This window comes from Oxyura jamaicensis, chromosome 4 (assembly GCF_011077185.1).
Source record: "Oxyura jamaicensis isolate SHBP4307 breed ruddy duck chromosome 4, BPBGC_Ojam_1.0, whole genome shotgun sequence".
Taxonomy (NCBI): domain Eukaryota; kingdom Metazoa; phylum Chordata; class Aves; order Anseriformes; family Anatidae; genus Oxyura; species Oxyura jamaicensis.
In genome coordinates, this window is record NC_048896.1 from 80,744,096 (window position 1) to 80,759,314 (window position 15,219).

General features: G+C 36.2%; 1 protein-coding gene across 15 annotated transcripts in view; it reads left to right on the forward strand.

The window, feature by feature from the left end:
- Positions 1-15,219, forward strand: part of PROM1 (prominin 1) — a 63,150-nt gene that overhangs the window by 41,027 nt on the left and 6,904 nt on the right. For 7 of the 15 annotated variants that reach the window (XM_035325673.1, XM_035325680.1, XM_035325683.1 and 4 more), the window contains 15 exons: positions 84-158; positions 1,310-1,373; positions 2,029-2,037; positions 3,166-3,325; positions 4,392-4,544; positions 5,413-5,536; positions 5,963-6,066; positions 6,506-6,590; positions 7,608-7,754; positions 8,012-8,083; positions 11,719-11,811; positions 12,536-12,553; positions 12,973-13,026; positions 14,574-14,654; positions 14,734-14,802. In XM_035325673.1, the coding sequence (XP_035181564.1) occupies positions 84-158; positions 1,310-1,373; positions 2,029-2,037; positions 3,166-3,325; positions 4,392-4,544; positions 5,413-5,536; positions 5,963-6,066; positions 6,506-6,590; positions 7,608-7,754; positions 8,012-8,083; positions 11,719-11,811; positions 12,536-12,553; positions 12,973-13,026; positions 14,574-14,654; positions 14,734-14,802 (1,308 nt within the window). The remainder of the gene's footprint in view (positions 1-83; positions 159-1,309; positions 1,374-2,028; positions 2,038-3,165; positions 3,326-4,391; positions 4,545-5,412; positions 5,537-5,962; positions 6,067-6,505; positions 6,591-7,607; positions 7,755-8,011; positions 8,084-11,718; positions 11,812-12,535; positions 12,554-12,972; positions 13,027-14,573; positions 14,655-14,733; positions 14,803-15,219) is intronic. The other 8 variants (XM_035325686.1, XM_035325684.1, XM_035325679.1 and 5 more) reach the window with 3 other exon arrangements.

Genomic DNA, 15,219 nt, shown 5'->3' on the forward strand with positions numbered 1-15,219 from the left:
GCCCTCACTGCTGTATTTGAAATATTAGTAAAGTAGCAAGACTACTACTTTGATGTGACTCAAGAATGCTTTTTGTTTCCTAGTTGCCGGGGGTGAGCTCACAGCTTGCCAAGGTCAACGATGTCCTTAAAATAGACCTTTCTAGTCTGGTTCAGAAGGTATGTTTCCTGACAAGCTTGTTAGTGCTTAATTAATAAATTGGTATACTTACATATCACCTGTTTTCCCTTGGCTTTCTCAAGCAGAATTTGCTTGTTCCCACCTTATCTTGTTTCATGGTAGATACCTCTCCGTATTATTCCATTGTTTGACCAAGATTTAATATTTAAATATATGACTGTGCTGCTTTACATCCACAGGATACTACACTTCAGATTTGTTTTGCTAATTGTCTGCTTGAAAGAAGAGCCCTTTAAAAAGTAAAAAGGCAGAAACGTGGATCTGGTAGCAGACTCTATATTTTTAGTTTACTTTAAAAAAGTAACAGTCCTATTTGGTCCCATAATTAGATGTATTGAAATTCCAGCTATCTTGAAATATATATTCTTTAATTTATGTGCGTATTTGATCTTAAATCTGGTGCAACAGATCTAAAGCAATTACTATTGGTATTTTTGCAAGTCTACAAAATACTATGACTTTCACCTATCAAAAATAGCGTAGTTTGAGCAGTTTATATACCTAGCAATTTGAAAACATTTGCAAATAACAGAAGGGCGCTTTCTTGAACCAAAGGCTACGTGTTGGAGGCCTAGACCCCTGCAGGCCGGTGAATTGATCAGGCCTGCAGGAAAAGGCTTCAGGAGTCCACTGCAGTGGCTTCTCCTTTCTGTCCAGCTGAGCTACTGAACTTGCTCCCCACAGCTTTTATCTTTTCTTTCCCATTCTCACTAAAGAAAATGGATTACAGTGTCTTCAGATTTCATTGTTTGGATTTCATTGTTTGTAAAACGCGTTTCATGTTAAGAAGGCATAGACTTGCAGGGAGGAGGTGTTTCATGTGCGTTCTCTGTTTTGTATGAGTTAGATTTGACAGGCAAAAGTACTATAAAATTATAAAATAATTGTGACAGATGCACATGTATATAAATTTAGATAGTTTATAACTGGAGTCCAAACCAAATATGAAACGCACCTGACTTCCTAATTTGCTTTGATCTTTTCTAAGGTGCAGTAGTAAAACTTATTTTTTCATAGTATTACTACATACATTTTAACCATGTATAAACTTCCAGTCCTTGTATAAAAGGAAAAAAATTGCAAGTAATTTGACAATGAGAAACATAATTTTTCCAACTTTTGTTCTTAGGGCTATGCAGCATTTAATGATACTCCAGACTTAGTGGTGAATCAAACTAAGAACATCTTATCAGGTGAGGACAACGGAAACTGTCTTTTCAATTTAGCTGTTTAATGCTGATGCTTTTACATCAATTACTGACCATTTGTTTTCTTCTATGGATGATATATTTCCTGGGCTAAAGATCATTAAAAATGAACTGTAAAACTTAACTTTTTAAAGATTTGGTGCCACAAATAGCATAAAGAGCAAGTATGTCTTAATGAAGACCCAAAATAAAATCTAAAAATAGTCCATATGGTGTTTTATGGAGGAGTTCTATTTGTTGGGCTTTTTACTCCTCAAATAATGAGAAATCATGAGATCCCAACTGGAAACTGATGCTTTACCTTTGTTTTGTTGCAAGCTTAATTTTGCTTGACTGACATGTCTATGGTATATTCAGGAATGTGATGCTATTTAAAAAAAAAAAAAAGACACAAACAAACAAACAAGAAACTGACCCTGCCTGCTGTTTTATTAAAATGTAGCAGATGACAAAGGAGAGGTTAAAAAATGTGCCTTAATTTAAATGCCTGTCTTAATTACTTTGTTATTCTGTCTTTAAATTGTGGATTTTGACAGTACCTGGACACTTGACACTGATTGAAATGTAGTATAATGTATATATACTAATCTGTTTTAATTTTTGTTCTTGCATTGTGGACCTGTTCTGCATAAATATACAGCTGTTCCTTGTAAGTTTTTCATGTTTTTTTTTTTTTTTTTGGCAACATGAAACACAGTATGCATACAAGCATAATATACTGTGTGACCTTGCCTAAAACGAGCCCATTTTCTAAGAGTGTGTTGTGATGCTTTTCATTAGGAAACCTTATGCAGATTTGCTCATTTACCATAACTGCTGATATCCATAAACACAGACAGGTCATCTTAATGTATCCATTTATTATATCTGTACTTTTTTGTTTTTATAAAAAATGAGTTTGAGTTACATATCAAACAAAAACAATACTTCTACTACAGAAATTTCATGTTAATTTGTAAATTTTTCTTAAAGAACATTTTCGTACCTGGTTGAGCTTAATTGGAAGAGTAAACATCAAAACACAGAGTTTGTCCAGTTGTCAGAGAAAGAGGAGGGTGCTGCCTACTACCAAGTAGCAACCTATAGTTGTACATCTTGATGTTTTAAGCATGTTCTAAGTTCAAAGAAGGGGAAGAATAGACAGAAACTACATTTTACAAATAAAGAATATGTATAATAAGTCAATGAGTCATGTCTTCATGTATCTAAATCGTGAGCACAAGATTTGTTCATAATTTGAGAAAAAAATTGGCTTAACTGATCATTATCTCAAGTGTTGCTAACTAATTGGAATGAATTTATTTAAGTAATCTTTTTTAATAAGACTGAAAGTAACTATTATAGATTATCAATATAGGCAGTCTAATTTCTTTCACAGTGTTGTATTCCCAAGGGGTGGAGGTTAAATAGATTTTGATCTTCTCCTTCATAAACCTAGTGGCTAATTTTCTCACTCAGTGTTACCACTAGCAATACTGCATGAAAAGTAAAGTTTAAGCTGGCACATTCATTGTAACAAAAGGAAAGAAAACTCTGGCTCGACATCTACATCTTTCATCATTAAACTGAATGCTAAAAATAAAGTGTGTGTTTTAAGATGCCATTGCGTTACTTTGAAGCTAAATGCTTTTGTTGCTTGCTTGTCTTTTCCTCACGCTTGTCTTCATGGCTTGCCTTGTTACATGTGCAAAAAGGCTTAATAGCATTTTATAATGCATAGATGGAATGTAAATTTATTCTATTAATCTGTAATAATGTAACACGTTTATTCTTTTAGATATCAAAAGTGTGCTGGAATCCATTGGTTCAAATATCAGCAGCTTCACAAAAACTCTCCCTGTTCAGAAGATCTTAGCAGATTTGACAATATATCTTACACAGAGTGAAGCATATGTTCAAGATTACTTTCCATTAGTGGAGCAGTACGATTTCTACAGGTATGAACATTGTAGATAGGAAATAAGGCAGGAGTGAAATGCTACCTACTATTAATGCTGCATAATATTTTAATGTTGTGCAAGGACAATGAAACTATTAATGATGAACACAGTGAAACCAAGATGCTATAAAGCAACTTTTCATTACTGGCATTTTGGTTAAAAGCCCAGACCAAAATCATAGCTAACCAAGCTGGGTGCTCTTCCAGTGCAGAGCAAGTGGTGGTTTCTACTCTGCAGGCTTCAAATCTTTTTCAGAAACGGTAGATGTCAGAAGTTGTAAGTAATGCTGGGGTGACTTCTTTATTTGGGGCTTATTGTTGAGTTGCAGGTAAGTTGTGAGAGCATAGGGATGCAGGGGCCCTGGAGCCAATCCCTTTTAATTGCAGGCCTTTCTAATGCAGAGTAGTAATAGCAGAAATTTTGCTTCCCACCTGGTAGATCTGTGCGCTTATGCCTGTTCCTATTAATGTAATACTTGTCCTTATGAATGCATGGGTCAATTACACTTTGAGAAAGTGTATTCTTTCTATCACGTATTCTTTCTAATTGAAACCTATCTGACTTCTGTAATTGAATAATAATCTCCTTTTGCAGCACAAAGCTTTTTATTTCATACTGTTTACTTTGTCTAGTTTTTATTGCAGTCCTCAAGCTCACCAAGTTCTCCCTACATTTTGACATTTCGATTGACCCATTCAGTCAGTTGCTTCTTGAACAAATTGCTGTTTGACTTGGAGTTTGGAGTTTCACTCATTGTTTGCTCCACTTGGAGTCTTTAAAGCTTCAGGACAGGCCACCTGTAGTAGCTGGATGTTGGAATACTGTAATGTAATGTTTGTTTATTCCCCAGCCCTTCAGTAGCAGCTGCCTGTAATCCAATAGTGATTGGGTTCTGGCCCAAAATATATGCTGGTGTCGAACAAAAAGTGTTTTCATTGCTGACATTTGTTGCTCAGCCAGAACCACAAATGGGTCATTAGGAACATAGTATTGCCTGAAGTGTTTTGCGGGTCTCTAGTATGTTCTTTGCATGCTAACCAAGCACTTTGGCTTTATTCCTTAGGTGGCTGGGTTGTCTCATTCTCTGCTGCATGGTGGTCTTGATTGTGGTTTTCTACTATCTTGGATTGCTATGTGGAACCTGTGGTTATGATAAACATGCTTCTCCAACAACCAGAGGCTGCATTTCCAACACTGGAGGAAACTTTCTTATGGCGTAAGTTTCACTTATTTGTGAAAAACAAAATACAAATACCTGTAGAAGTTTGTTTTTTTTTTTTACTTGATTTTGAAGAACATATGTATGAAGAGGATTTTTGTTACAAATTTATATGTGCTGGAAAAAATTAGAGCATAAATATTTTACTTAACGTACTTCCAGTGAGGCACTTAGGCTTTGGGTTGCACTTTCATTGAGGATCATAGCTGAAGATAAAAGCTCTGAATCTACTCTTGTAAAGTGAGTCTTGTAGCTAGTGAATATCTGTGTAAGCCTATTCGGAAACTGCACGATATGAGAACTGGGTCAAATAATTGGAAGTATAAATAGAATTTGTAGGTGTTTTTAAAAATATATTTATGCGCTTGCTGAAAAGAAAAAAGCTATACGAGGAGGTGAGAAATATGACTTACTCAGACCAGGTTTTCTCAGGTTTGGGGGTGCTGTTAGAAGTTCCCAGTAGGGGTTTAATATTATTTCTGTTGTATGCAGGAGAAGATTGCATCTGTAATCTATCTAAAACTTTTTTTGAGACTACAAAGCTAGAGACTTGAATTTATAAAAGAATGTTTTGTGCTTTTGTGGCTCCTAACTCTTAAAGGAGTTTGCATACCAACTGTAAATATGTCTCCCCACTTTAGCTGAACTTTAACTGTAAAAACTGAAAACTTACAGGACCTAAACAAGTAAGAGATTTCAGACTGCAAGAACATTGTTGTAAATGGAAGTATTTTGGCCATCTACTAGGTCATCATTTGGCCATCTACTATCTCTGCAAATGCTATAGCTGCAAGTTGTTGGTTTCACTGTTACCCAAAGTATGTATATTTTCTGCTTAAAACATCTTCTAACATTTCTTTTTCAGTGGCGTTGGATTCAGTTTTCTTTTCTCCTGGGTGCTGATGATTGTAGTGGTGCTCACTTTTGTCACAGGTGGAAATGTAGAAAAACTGGTCTGTGAGCCCTTTGAAGATAAAACTTTATTCAAGGTAAAGTTATTCAAATTCAAGTTATTAAACAATGAATAGAATTCCTATGAGTCTTAATGGTCTTGTCAGTTATTCGTGACTTATTTCTTATGGGACACCTCAAGTGAGTCTGGATCTGTTTTTACTTTCCATTTGCACATTGAATAAAGACATCAATCCTTTCTTGGTTTAATTGGCTTTGCAGTGTAAATACTGCATGCCTGTCTTCCTTTAGAGTTAAATTTTTCTGCAGTTCAGCATTTCTTGGGGACATGGAGCTTTAATATTCACTTTCTACACCAGAGAGGTTGAATCCACTGCTCTGCTTGTTTTTCCATCAGTACGTGATAAGCTTAGATGTGGGTATGTGTCAAAAGATCACATATGAATATATTCATGAATTGAAAACATGGGCTTATGGCAACATCACTGAATTTTGTCTCCTAGGTTTTGGATACTCCCTACTTACTAAATCAACACTGGAAAAACTATCTTTCTGGCGTTCTCTTTAAAAATCCAAATATTAATTTAACTTTTGAAAAAGTGTACAGGTATGTAAAGTTACGGTCAAGATTGAATTCCATTTATACATAGTTTTTGTGTTGTATTGAATTCCATTTATACATAGTTTTTGTGTTGTCTTCCAAGCTTTGTATTTCAAGTACACACAGAAATCTCACATATTCACGAAGACAGCATTGATTTTCTTGTGTATCACTAGTAAAAATTATTTTCTTCTATCAATGAGTTACTAGGGATAGTTTTAACATAATATTGTGTTACACTAGCAATTGAGCTCTTTGCAAAGCTTATCTTTGAGACCATCAGAAGTTATTACTTACTTTCTTATAGATGAAGCTTCAAAGAATGTAGCCAGAACTTTTTTAAAAGGCTGATTTTCCTAAAATATGAAAACATCATTAATCATTCTCTTAATGCTTTGTCTCCAAGGCGGTGTTCAGGCTGATGTACGTATTTTTATTTTTATAGTGATTGCAAGGAAAACAAAGGAATTTATACGTCCCTTCACCTAGAGCACCTGTTCAATATCAATGAATTTCTAAATATCAGTATGGTAAGTAAACAAAGTATGAGTGGGTTCATGAATATTTTGGAAGGCTGGGGAGGTGTTTGCTCTTGAACACATTATAGCATGTCTGGGTTTTAATGAATATTGGATTTTATGTACAGTACATTCTGCAAGGAGGCACGAGCTGTCCAAACCAATTTGAAAGAAAGAAATCTATTTGCAAATATGACGTTCTTTATCAGTCTTGGTCAAAAACCTTGGAAGGTTTTGTGATGTGCTTTTTATAGATGCTGATAATAATGTTGTTTTTAATTTCAAAACTTGCATAGAAGGTCTTACATTTTTCCAAAGACTGCTTATGGTGTGTAATGAGGGTCTTGTTCTTTTACATAAATGCCTTTCTCGCTTTGTTTTCTTCTGATCCCAATCAGAATTATGTTGGTCTTGTATACAATGTGCTATGCTCCTAAGAATGTTTCCAATTTTGAAGGTAAGGAGAGAGGGATAAGATAAAAATCCTTTCGGTTAAGCTGTAATAACACACAACAGTACTGTCACTGCATGACTGTGCTAATGTTTTGATTATCTGTAATCTTGCCCTGCATTACTGCAGCACTTCGGGGATCCTGCATTACTGCAGTCCTTAGGGGATTCTGCCAGGCATTGTACCCACACTTGGTAGATATGGTCCCCACTCCAATTAATATATGATTAAAATGGAGAGGGAAGATTGACTAAAAGAAAGAATTTATTTGTCTGAGTTTCCACAATGGTGGAGGCTGGGAAGGGAGAAGTAATTCATTAGTATAAAAGATGCACAAGTGGTCTAGACCATGGCGTAGCCAGACTGTGTGGGTCCTGCAGGGAGGGGGAGAACGTTACCTGGATACTGATGAGGTTAATTGAACTGACCAGATGTAAATAACAATGAAGTTGTTTGTGTGCTTCTTCATAGAAGTGATGAGCCACCAAAAGGTAGATGCTATTATACGATGGGAGGATACAGAGGACTCTGCCCTGGATGCAAACTACTTTTGTGTTCTAATTTGTTTCTGTTCTCAGTATACAGAAGATGTAGCACTTCGAATTGAACATATTCAGATAAATCTCAGCAAAATCATTCTGCTGGATGAAATAGGGAAGGAGAATCTTCTGAATTTCAGCTCTTCAGGAATAGATGGGATAAACTTTGGAGCATATTTAACAGAGGTGAGACTATAGTAATCTAGGGGCACGGCTAGAACATAGCTAAAGATGAAATATTTCTTTAGCAATGGGAGAACTAGAGAAAAAATCTGCTTTTGTGTGGAAGGGGAAGTGGAGCAAAAGTGCTTCAGAAGTTAAGCACTTCAGTAAACATTTGAAGAAATAAAGGATGGACAGAGTAGGTGATGTGATTAATTGCAGTCTGTCTGTGCAATAACAACATCCTCTTTTCTTTCTGAACTGTTCATATCTTGTTTTAGATCAATAAAAGTGTAACCAAGGTTGATCTTTTGTCATTTGCTAATGACTTAGAGGCAAGAGCAGACCAGCTGGTAAGTTTTATTTATCAATATAATAATACATAACATTTGTCATTTTAATATTATGTAAGTATGTATAGCCAAATACTTAGACTTTCTGTGGGAAAGTCCTTGTACTTCAGACACGTACATGGTGCATTGTCACATAAGGAAAACCTTCAAAAAACAATGTTGTATGTGAGCTATATTTTAGAGATTCCTAATTCTTGATTTTTGTACGTTAGCAGTTTTACAACTTCTGCTTTGGAAGCATACTTTGTTAACTGCAGATTAAGAAATCAGCTAACTCCATTGTAGTGTTTCCTGTGATGCTGTCCACATTTTAGGGTCCCAGTTAGAAGAAAAGTTGCTTGGATCATGATGATTTGAGTGGGTTTTCTTTCACTTAGTGCTCAGAAGATTTTGCAGTTAGCAATGAAATGAATACTGAGGCAGCTCATAAGGCCTCTGTTGGAAGCTGGAGCTCCACTGAGGGGGAAGAATGCACAAAAGAGATCTGCTCTGTAGGGCTTGTTCAATGTAGACACACTGACACTGGTCAAAGGCTAGAACTACAACAAATGAATTAATCTGTAAAATGACACAGCTGTGTTAACAGCTAAACTAAATGTTCAAGTGATATGTTTAGATGTATCTCAAGGTCACTTTCTACTTAATTTCAAAGTGGGAGTCAGTTTGGACACTAGATTGCTTTGCTGTCACCTAAGACAAGTTGCTGCATTGTGCCATGGGAGAGAGTTATGCTGCATATATACTACAGTCAATTGTATCACAAAAGTACACAGCAGCAGAGTGAGACCATGCTGGTTGGAATTTATCAAATTTTCATCCTTCCTCCAGGGAGAGGGCAGCACTGGTAGAAGTTGCTGGTATGCTAACTCCAGCTTTTTGCAAAAATTGATCACCCCTGTTCCTTTTTTTTTTTAAATGCCAGACCTGTACTCACGTGGGGGGTAATCTGCCCATGTTTTTTTTGTTTTGTGGCTATCATCCTCTTTAAGCACAGTGGGTGAGTCACACTTTGTCTCTTTGCTCATTTAGGTTGTCTGCTGACTTGGACAGATACCAATAGCTTTGGCCACACTTCACTTCCATTTTCAATTTTTTCTCTACCATTTGGAAGGTTGTATAGTTGGAGAGTTTTTGTTTTGGGGGCTGTTTTCTAAGTGAAAGCTGAGGTTCTTCAACATGCTATATCTTAATAGAATTGCCTCTGAGATTTCTCTTTAAAGGTACATTTTACATAGCTCCATACAGGAAAATCTATTGTGCTGGTAGATTGTTTTTTCATTATTTTTTGTAGCAGAATCTAAAGGAAGCATTGGAAGTGAGAATAGATCAGGCTGAGTAATTTCTTCATATAAAAGATAAAGAAAAATAAAATATTAAATGTGTTCCCTCTCAGAGTGTATGTATTCAGTTCTTTCTTGCTATATAGTGTAATCTGTAAAGTGACTCAACAAAGAAACAACACAATATGACGTATTAGATTATTACAAAATTTATGGTGGTTTCCAAGGGTATTTTATAATTCTACTTTATTATTGTGGGAGCTCTTACAGCTTACAGGAAAAATCAATTAAAGAATACATTAAAAACTTTTGGAATTAATTAACTTTGAGTGTATAGATTGCATTTTCTGGCATCTTGAAAAAAATTGAATATATACTTTAAGATTGGAAAAAGCAAATGGTTAAAACAAACAAACACCTTGCATCAAACCAAGGGGTTATGCTATGAAGTAGGGAACAATATTGCCCATGGACATTATTAGGTAAGTGGATCCAGCTTGTCAGCACAAAGCATACTGAAGCCGCTCTGTAGCCTTACTGACAGTATTGAGCACCCTTATCTCTCAGAACAGAAAACTTGAAAGGACTGCTCACGCGAACACTTCTCAGGAAGCAAATGCGTGTTTGAGCATCAAAGCCTGCCAGCCATACAGCTAAAAATGATGTTCTTTTGCTGTTTGGCTTTACAATAAGTATATTTCTTAGTATTTAGTCATTATACATGTAAATAGCGTAAAGGACGTGAGGGTTTGTTTTCCTGCTCATTTGGAAAGAGGATCACAAGACCGAACAGAGTCCCTGGCTGACTGCTACCAAAAGAATAGGCAAAGCTGGAAAAAGCTGCAGGGGGACCTAGAAAAATGTTGCAGAAGTATGCACCCCAAAGATAAAACTGGCTTTTAAAAGCATAGGTCTAACCAGGTAAACGTTTTGCTACTTTTCACCAGGATGGTTCTCTCAGATTGGATGGCAGCAGTGGAAAGGAACAAGCACTGTGAGACATGCATTGCCATTCTCAATTACAGTGCTGCCGTGGGATTTATTCTCTTCTCCAGTGTAGACACGGCTGTAATAGGCATTGCAGAAAAAGTAATTTCCACTGTACAGAAGCAGAGAAGCAAAATTCATACAGTCATTCGCATTGTCATTTGTTCCTTCTGGTATTTGACTAGCATGTATTTTCATGAGATAATCTAATTTTGACAAAAGGTATATTTTCAAGAAAATGAAATGATGGCTTTTTCTATTCTCTATTTGCCAGTACAGTAAAAAGTATCTCCAGAAGTTTTTCTCAGTAAAAAGTTGTACTGTTAGGGTACCTACCCCAAATCTTGAAACCCCTTTTCCTGAATGAGGTCTCATTTCTACACAAGCCTGGGCTCGCATTTAGGGTAGCTCTTCTTGCAAATCCAGCAGTTTGAGTCCTTATAACTGTGCCCTGTGGAAATGGGCCCATAGTTACCTGCCCGTAGGTAGGTGCGTTCCCCAAGGGCTGCAGTCCCAAAATGGGAAGTTTCATAGGAGGAAAGGCGAGCAAGCCTGCTAACTGAAAGTGGTGTTGGGGTACCAGTGGGTTGGATGATATGAAAGCAAAGAAATCTGATTTCCTCTGAGAAAACAGGTTTAGGTTGATGTTTTGTCTTGGACTAAAATTCTTCTACTTCTGAAATGGAGTTAGCAGTGTATATTCAGGGAGCCAATTGGTTTTGCCACCAAGAAGAAATAGAAAATGATTTCATTCTCCTAAATACCTTTATGGCATTTTTGCAACAAGTGTGAGCTCCATGTGGAAATCCAGGCTTTAAAATCAGGGCACAAGCTGATCTTTTGACTGAAACTTGGAAGCCATTAAAAGGATAAATAACCTTCACAGATTCATTTCCAGCTTATTGACTGAAAGGGTTGAAACTTCAGTGTCCTACAGAAAGCAAATGACTAGTGGCTATGTCCACGCTGCAAACAGCAAAAGTATTTGAGCATCTGTGAATGAGAAATGCTCGTTCCAGAGGAGGGCACCCCTGCACCAGGGATGTGCCAGAGGAGAGGAGAGTAGCAAGGGGCGTGCTCCCTCTTCCGTATTTAAACTAACTTAGTGTGCTCTGTGAAAATTGTCTATTAAATCTGATGTTACAGCCAGAGAAACAGTTTAATATATATGTTTTGGTTACTGAGGTTTGAATTATTAATATGGTGATTTTTTTCACTCCTTGGGTTGAGGATTTCAATTTGCCATACCCTTTGTTAGCATCAGCTGTCCTGCAGTTTATAATGTGTAACTCTCATTGTGGCTTTTTTTTTCTTTATTTGAAAGCTTTGAAAGTATTTAACGATACTACATAATTTATTTTTTTGCAGCCAAAAGGAGCACTGGAAAATGCCTTAAAAGGACATGCAAACAATATTCGGATGATTCATAACCAGCAAGTTGTTCCACTAGAGCAAGCTATGGTAAAATATTAAAGCAATATTAAAACATATATGTAAAAAAAAATGATTCTCTGAATCTTGAATATAATTTAGAAAGCTGCACTTGCTAGTATATTAGCACAAGTTACGTTTGTATTGTCACTAAAGATTAATCTGGTTAAAGTCTGTATTTAATAAACAGTTCTCATACTTGAGATACTGCTACTTTATAATACTTCCTAAAATCATGGCCCCGTTTTTTCCCTATTTATATTTGTGGTTATATATGGATAAAAGAGGAAACAGGGAAGAACTTTCCAAAATTCTAATCCTAAGTCACCCATTTTCTTTTTTCTTTATCATTTGTCTTCAGTAATAAACACAGTTATGACTTTCACATGTTTCATGGAGTCAGCAACCTCTTAACAGTAGTGGAATGTAAAATGGAAGAAACAGCTCTGACAGTCCTATTTTGAGACAAAGAAAAATATTTTCTGTTGATGCTGTTAAAAGATGTGAAAAGGCTTCTTCAGACTTTTTTTTCCAGACACTGATTTATATCAAGCTGTGAATTTCGTACGTGCTAGCTGTTGTTTTTTCCTCTACATAACTTGAAGACTTTTATGTTATATTAGCATCAGATAAAGTATTTCTGCTCCTGTCAAAGCCCTCATAAAAATATTGGGCCTCTGATTCTATGCTGTTCTTTCTAATTAACTCCTAATTATTCTCATCTCTTTTTCCTTTTACAAAACTGACTGTCAAGAAATATGTTAAAGCTAGGGTAAGTGCTTTTTCCCTTCTGCAACTGCACAGTATACAAATATTGTATATTTGTGCATACAATGATACCACAAAATACAAAGCTGTACTCTGAACACTCGGTTCCAATTTTAACTGTTCTCTCTTTCTTTCCCCAAATAAATCTTCCCAGGTTTATTGCTCCTAATTTGAGTTAATTTGAAGTCTTCTAGTACACGGTTTATAACTACTTAGTGCTGTCAGTGAAATACTAAATCACCAACATGAATAGTTAAAAACACAATGTATTTGTTTTAACTTAATACAACTGTTACTATATAAAACGTGGTATATTAGAAACAAAATCATCTATACAAAATCGAAGCACACATACAGTGTTGAAACAAGTAGGCTCTTACCTCTAGTGATGACTTATCTTTTTTCCCCCCTCTCTTCTACTAGAGCACTTTAAATCAGAGCATTAGGCTTCTGAAGAGGACATCATCTGAACTTATGGTAAGGTTTTCTTTCTGGCACCAGGAGCATTTTACTGTGTTTAAATCCCTTTACCACCTATACAGGACATATTTTCAATACAGCTTTTACCATTTCTGGCTGTTCTGTTACTAGGAAGAGATTGTAGTGCAGTGAGGTAGAAAAAATGTTTTAGATATCTCTGCACAGCTTGTTCTGTGTTGCCATTCTCTTCCTTTTAGAGGAGGGGGGAAAATAATCTTTTAAAAAATATAAATTACAAACTTAATTATCAGTTGATAAAATAGGCTTGAGTAAAGTTCCATATATGGTGCTATTAACGCTAGTAAAAATGTAGTGATTTTTCTTCTAGAATCACTGAAAGCAAAACTTGGAGGTGGAGAACAACCAAGAAATAAAATGCAAAAATACAATGGAGACAAGAGCTTTGTGCTTCACATTCTTAACCTGCCTTGTCCAATGTCCAGCTTCACTGGACCTCGTCTCTTTAGCATTGTAGTCATTACCTTCCTGCTTCTGCAGCATCAGCCAAACACTGGGAGGCTGTGGCTGTGTAGAAGCTTCTCCAGGGCGGCCAGTTTCCCCTTCAAATAGCAGTTTGTGCTTGCACTGTAGTGAGACCAGCTGCCTTCGGGCTCTGCCAGTCTGAGGAGGATAAGCTACAGGATGGTTACTTTTCTGTCAGCAAAGTTTTCTATCAACTCCAGCCTGCCTTTGACTCCACTAGCAAAAACACAGCCTTAATAGCACTTAAGAGTCATAGTTACAACAGCTCGATGGCCCATACCTACTTCAATTCTTCCTGTTAAGATTTTTCACCCATTCACAACAGCAGACCAATCAGATTTCTTTCAGAATATGTGTTTTTTACCTGGATGTTAAGGTAAGAGACCTTGAAATGCGGTATTGATAAGAAAAGGATGATGATGTTTGACCTTTTAGTATACATGTCTCTACAGTTCAAGGCTGTATATGCTACCATTCTTTGAGAGACTTCGTGGGATTGTACATGTGTTGAAGTGTGTGAATGTGTCAATCCTTTTGGATGTTGATTAGCAGTAATATTTTAGCTGGTAGCTAAGGGTTGTGATAGTATATGGTCCAGTATTTTCTTCTTCCTGTGCATTCTGTGTGTGTGCATGTATATGCATTGATGTGTCATGAAACAAAGTATGTTTCAAATTCTATGGTTAAGTAAAATCTTAGATTTATTTTTTCTGTGATTTTGACCACTATTGTAGGACCCAAAGATCGGCTGTCCCAGGAGATTAAAGTATCTCTACTCTTAAGACAACAAGAACAGAAGAGAAACGTGGTCTAGTATATAAACTAATTCCGTAGGTTCCAGGAAAAGTTGCCATTCATACCCGCCTTCCTCTTCCAGTAGTGAAAGGTTTTTGTCGGGTGGTCATGATACTTAGGCAGAACATAATTGCATATTTTGTCAGGTGTTCACAAGACAATGTTACTAACCTATCAAGAGAATAGGTTATATACAGTGGCTGCGGAACCACTGTAACAGCTTGAAAGGGATTTATTTATATTAAACACCTTCTCTTCCCCTCCAGGTTAAGGTGAAAAATGTCATTAGTGCTGTTAATGCTGCCCAGCTTCTCATAAACAACAACGCTTCTCTAGTTATTGTTCAGGTAAGTTTTACCTGATTTAAGTACATTCATTTAAAGTATCGTGGAGATGGAGGCTCACTTTGCTTTTGTCTGTTTTTAGGAAACAAAGAAGTACATGGACACCATAGTTGGCTACTTCGAGCAATACATTGATTGGGTGAAGGAGTCGGTAAGGTGCATTTGCTTTATTGAAAGAAGCTGCTTTTAAAACCATAAAGAAGCTAAATAGTAATAATAGTTACGCTGATTGTATATTTTGTAATTTCAATTTGTAAGATATTTGTGCTCAGTAGGAAGGAGAAAACTTGTCTTCTGTAAATAATTTTGTATGAAGGAGAATAGAAAGGATTGATTGGAATAAAATGCCAATTTAGTATAGTTTTTTTCTTTCCAGGGCTAGCCTGAAATCTACCATTTGTGCTAATACTGTACTGAGCCTGCTTAGTTCAAAATGATATCATTAGCATCTTGTTTTATTCTTCTTTCTTTAGCTGCAGTCTTTGAGAAATTGAGTTGATGTTTTAAAGATTAAGTTCAATTGATAGCATATCCCACTGGAATTTATTGCAAATTTGGAAACGGGGAG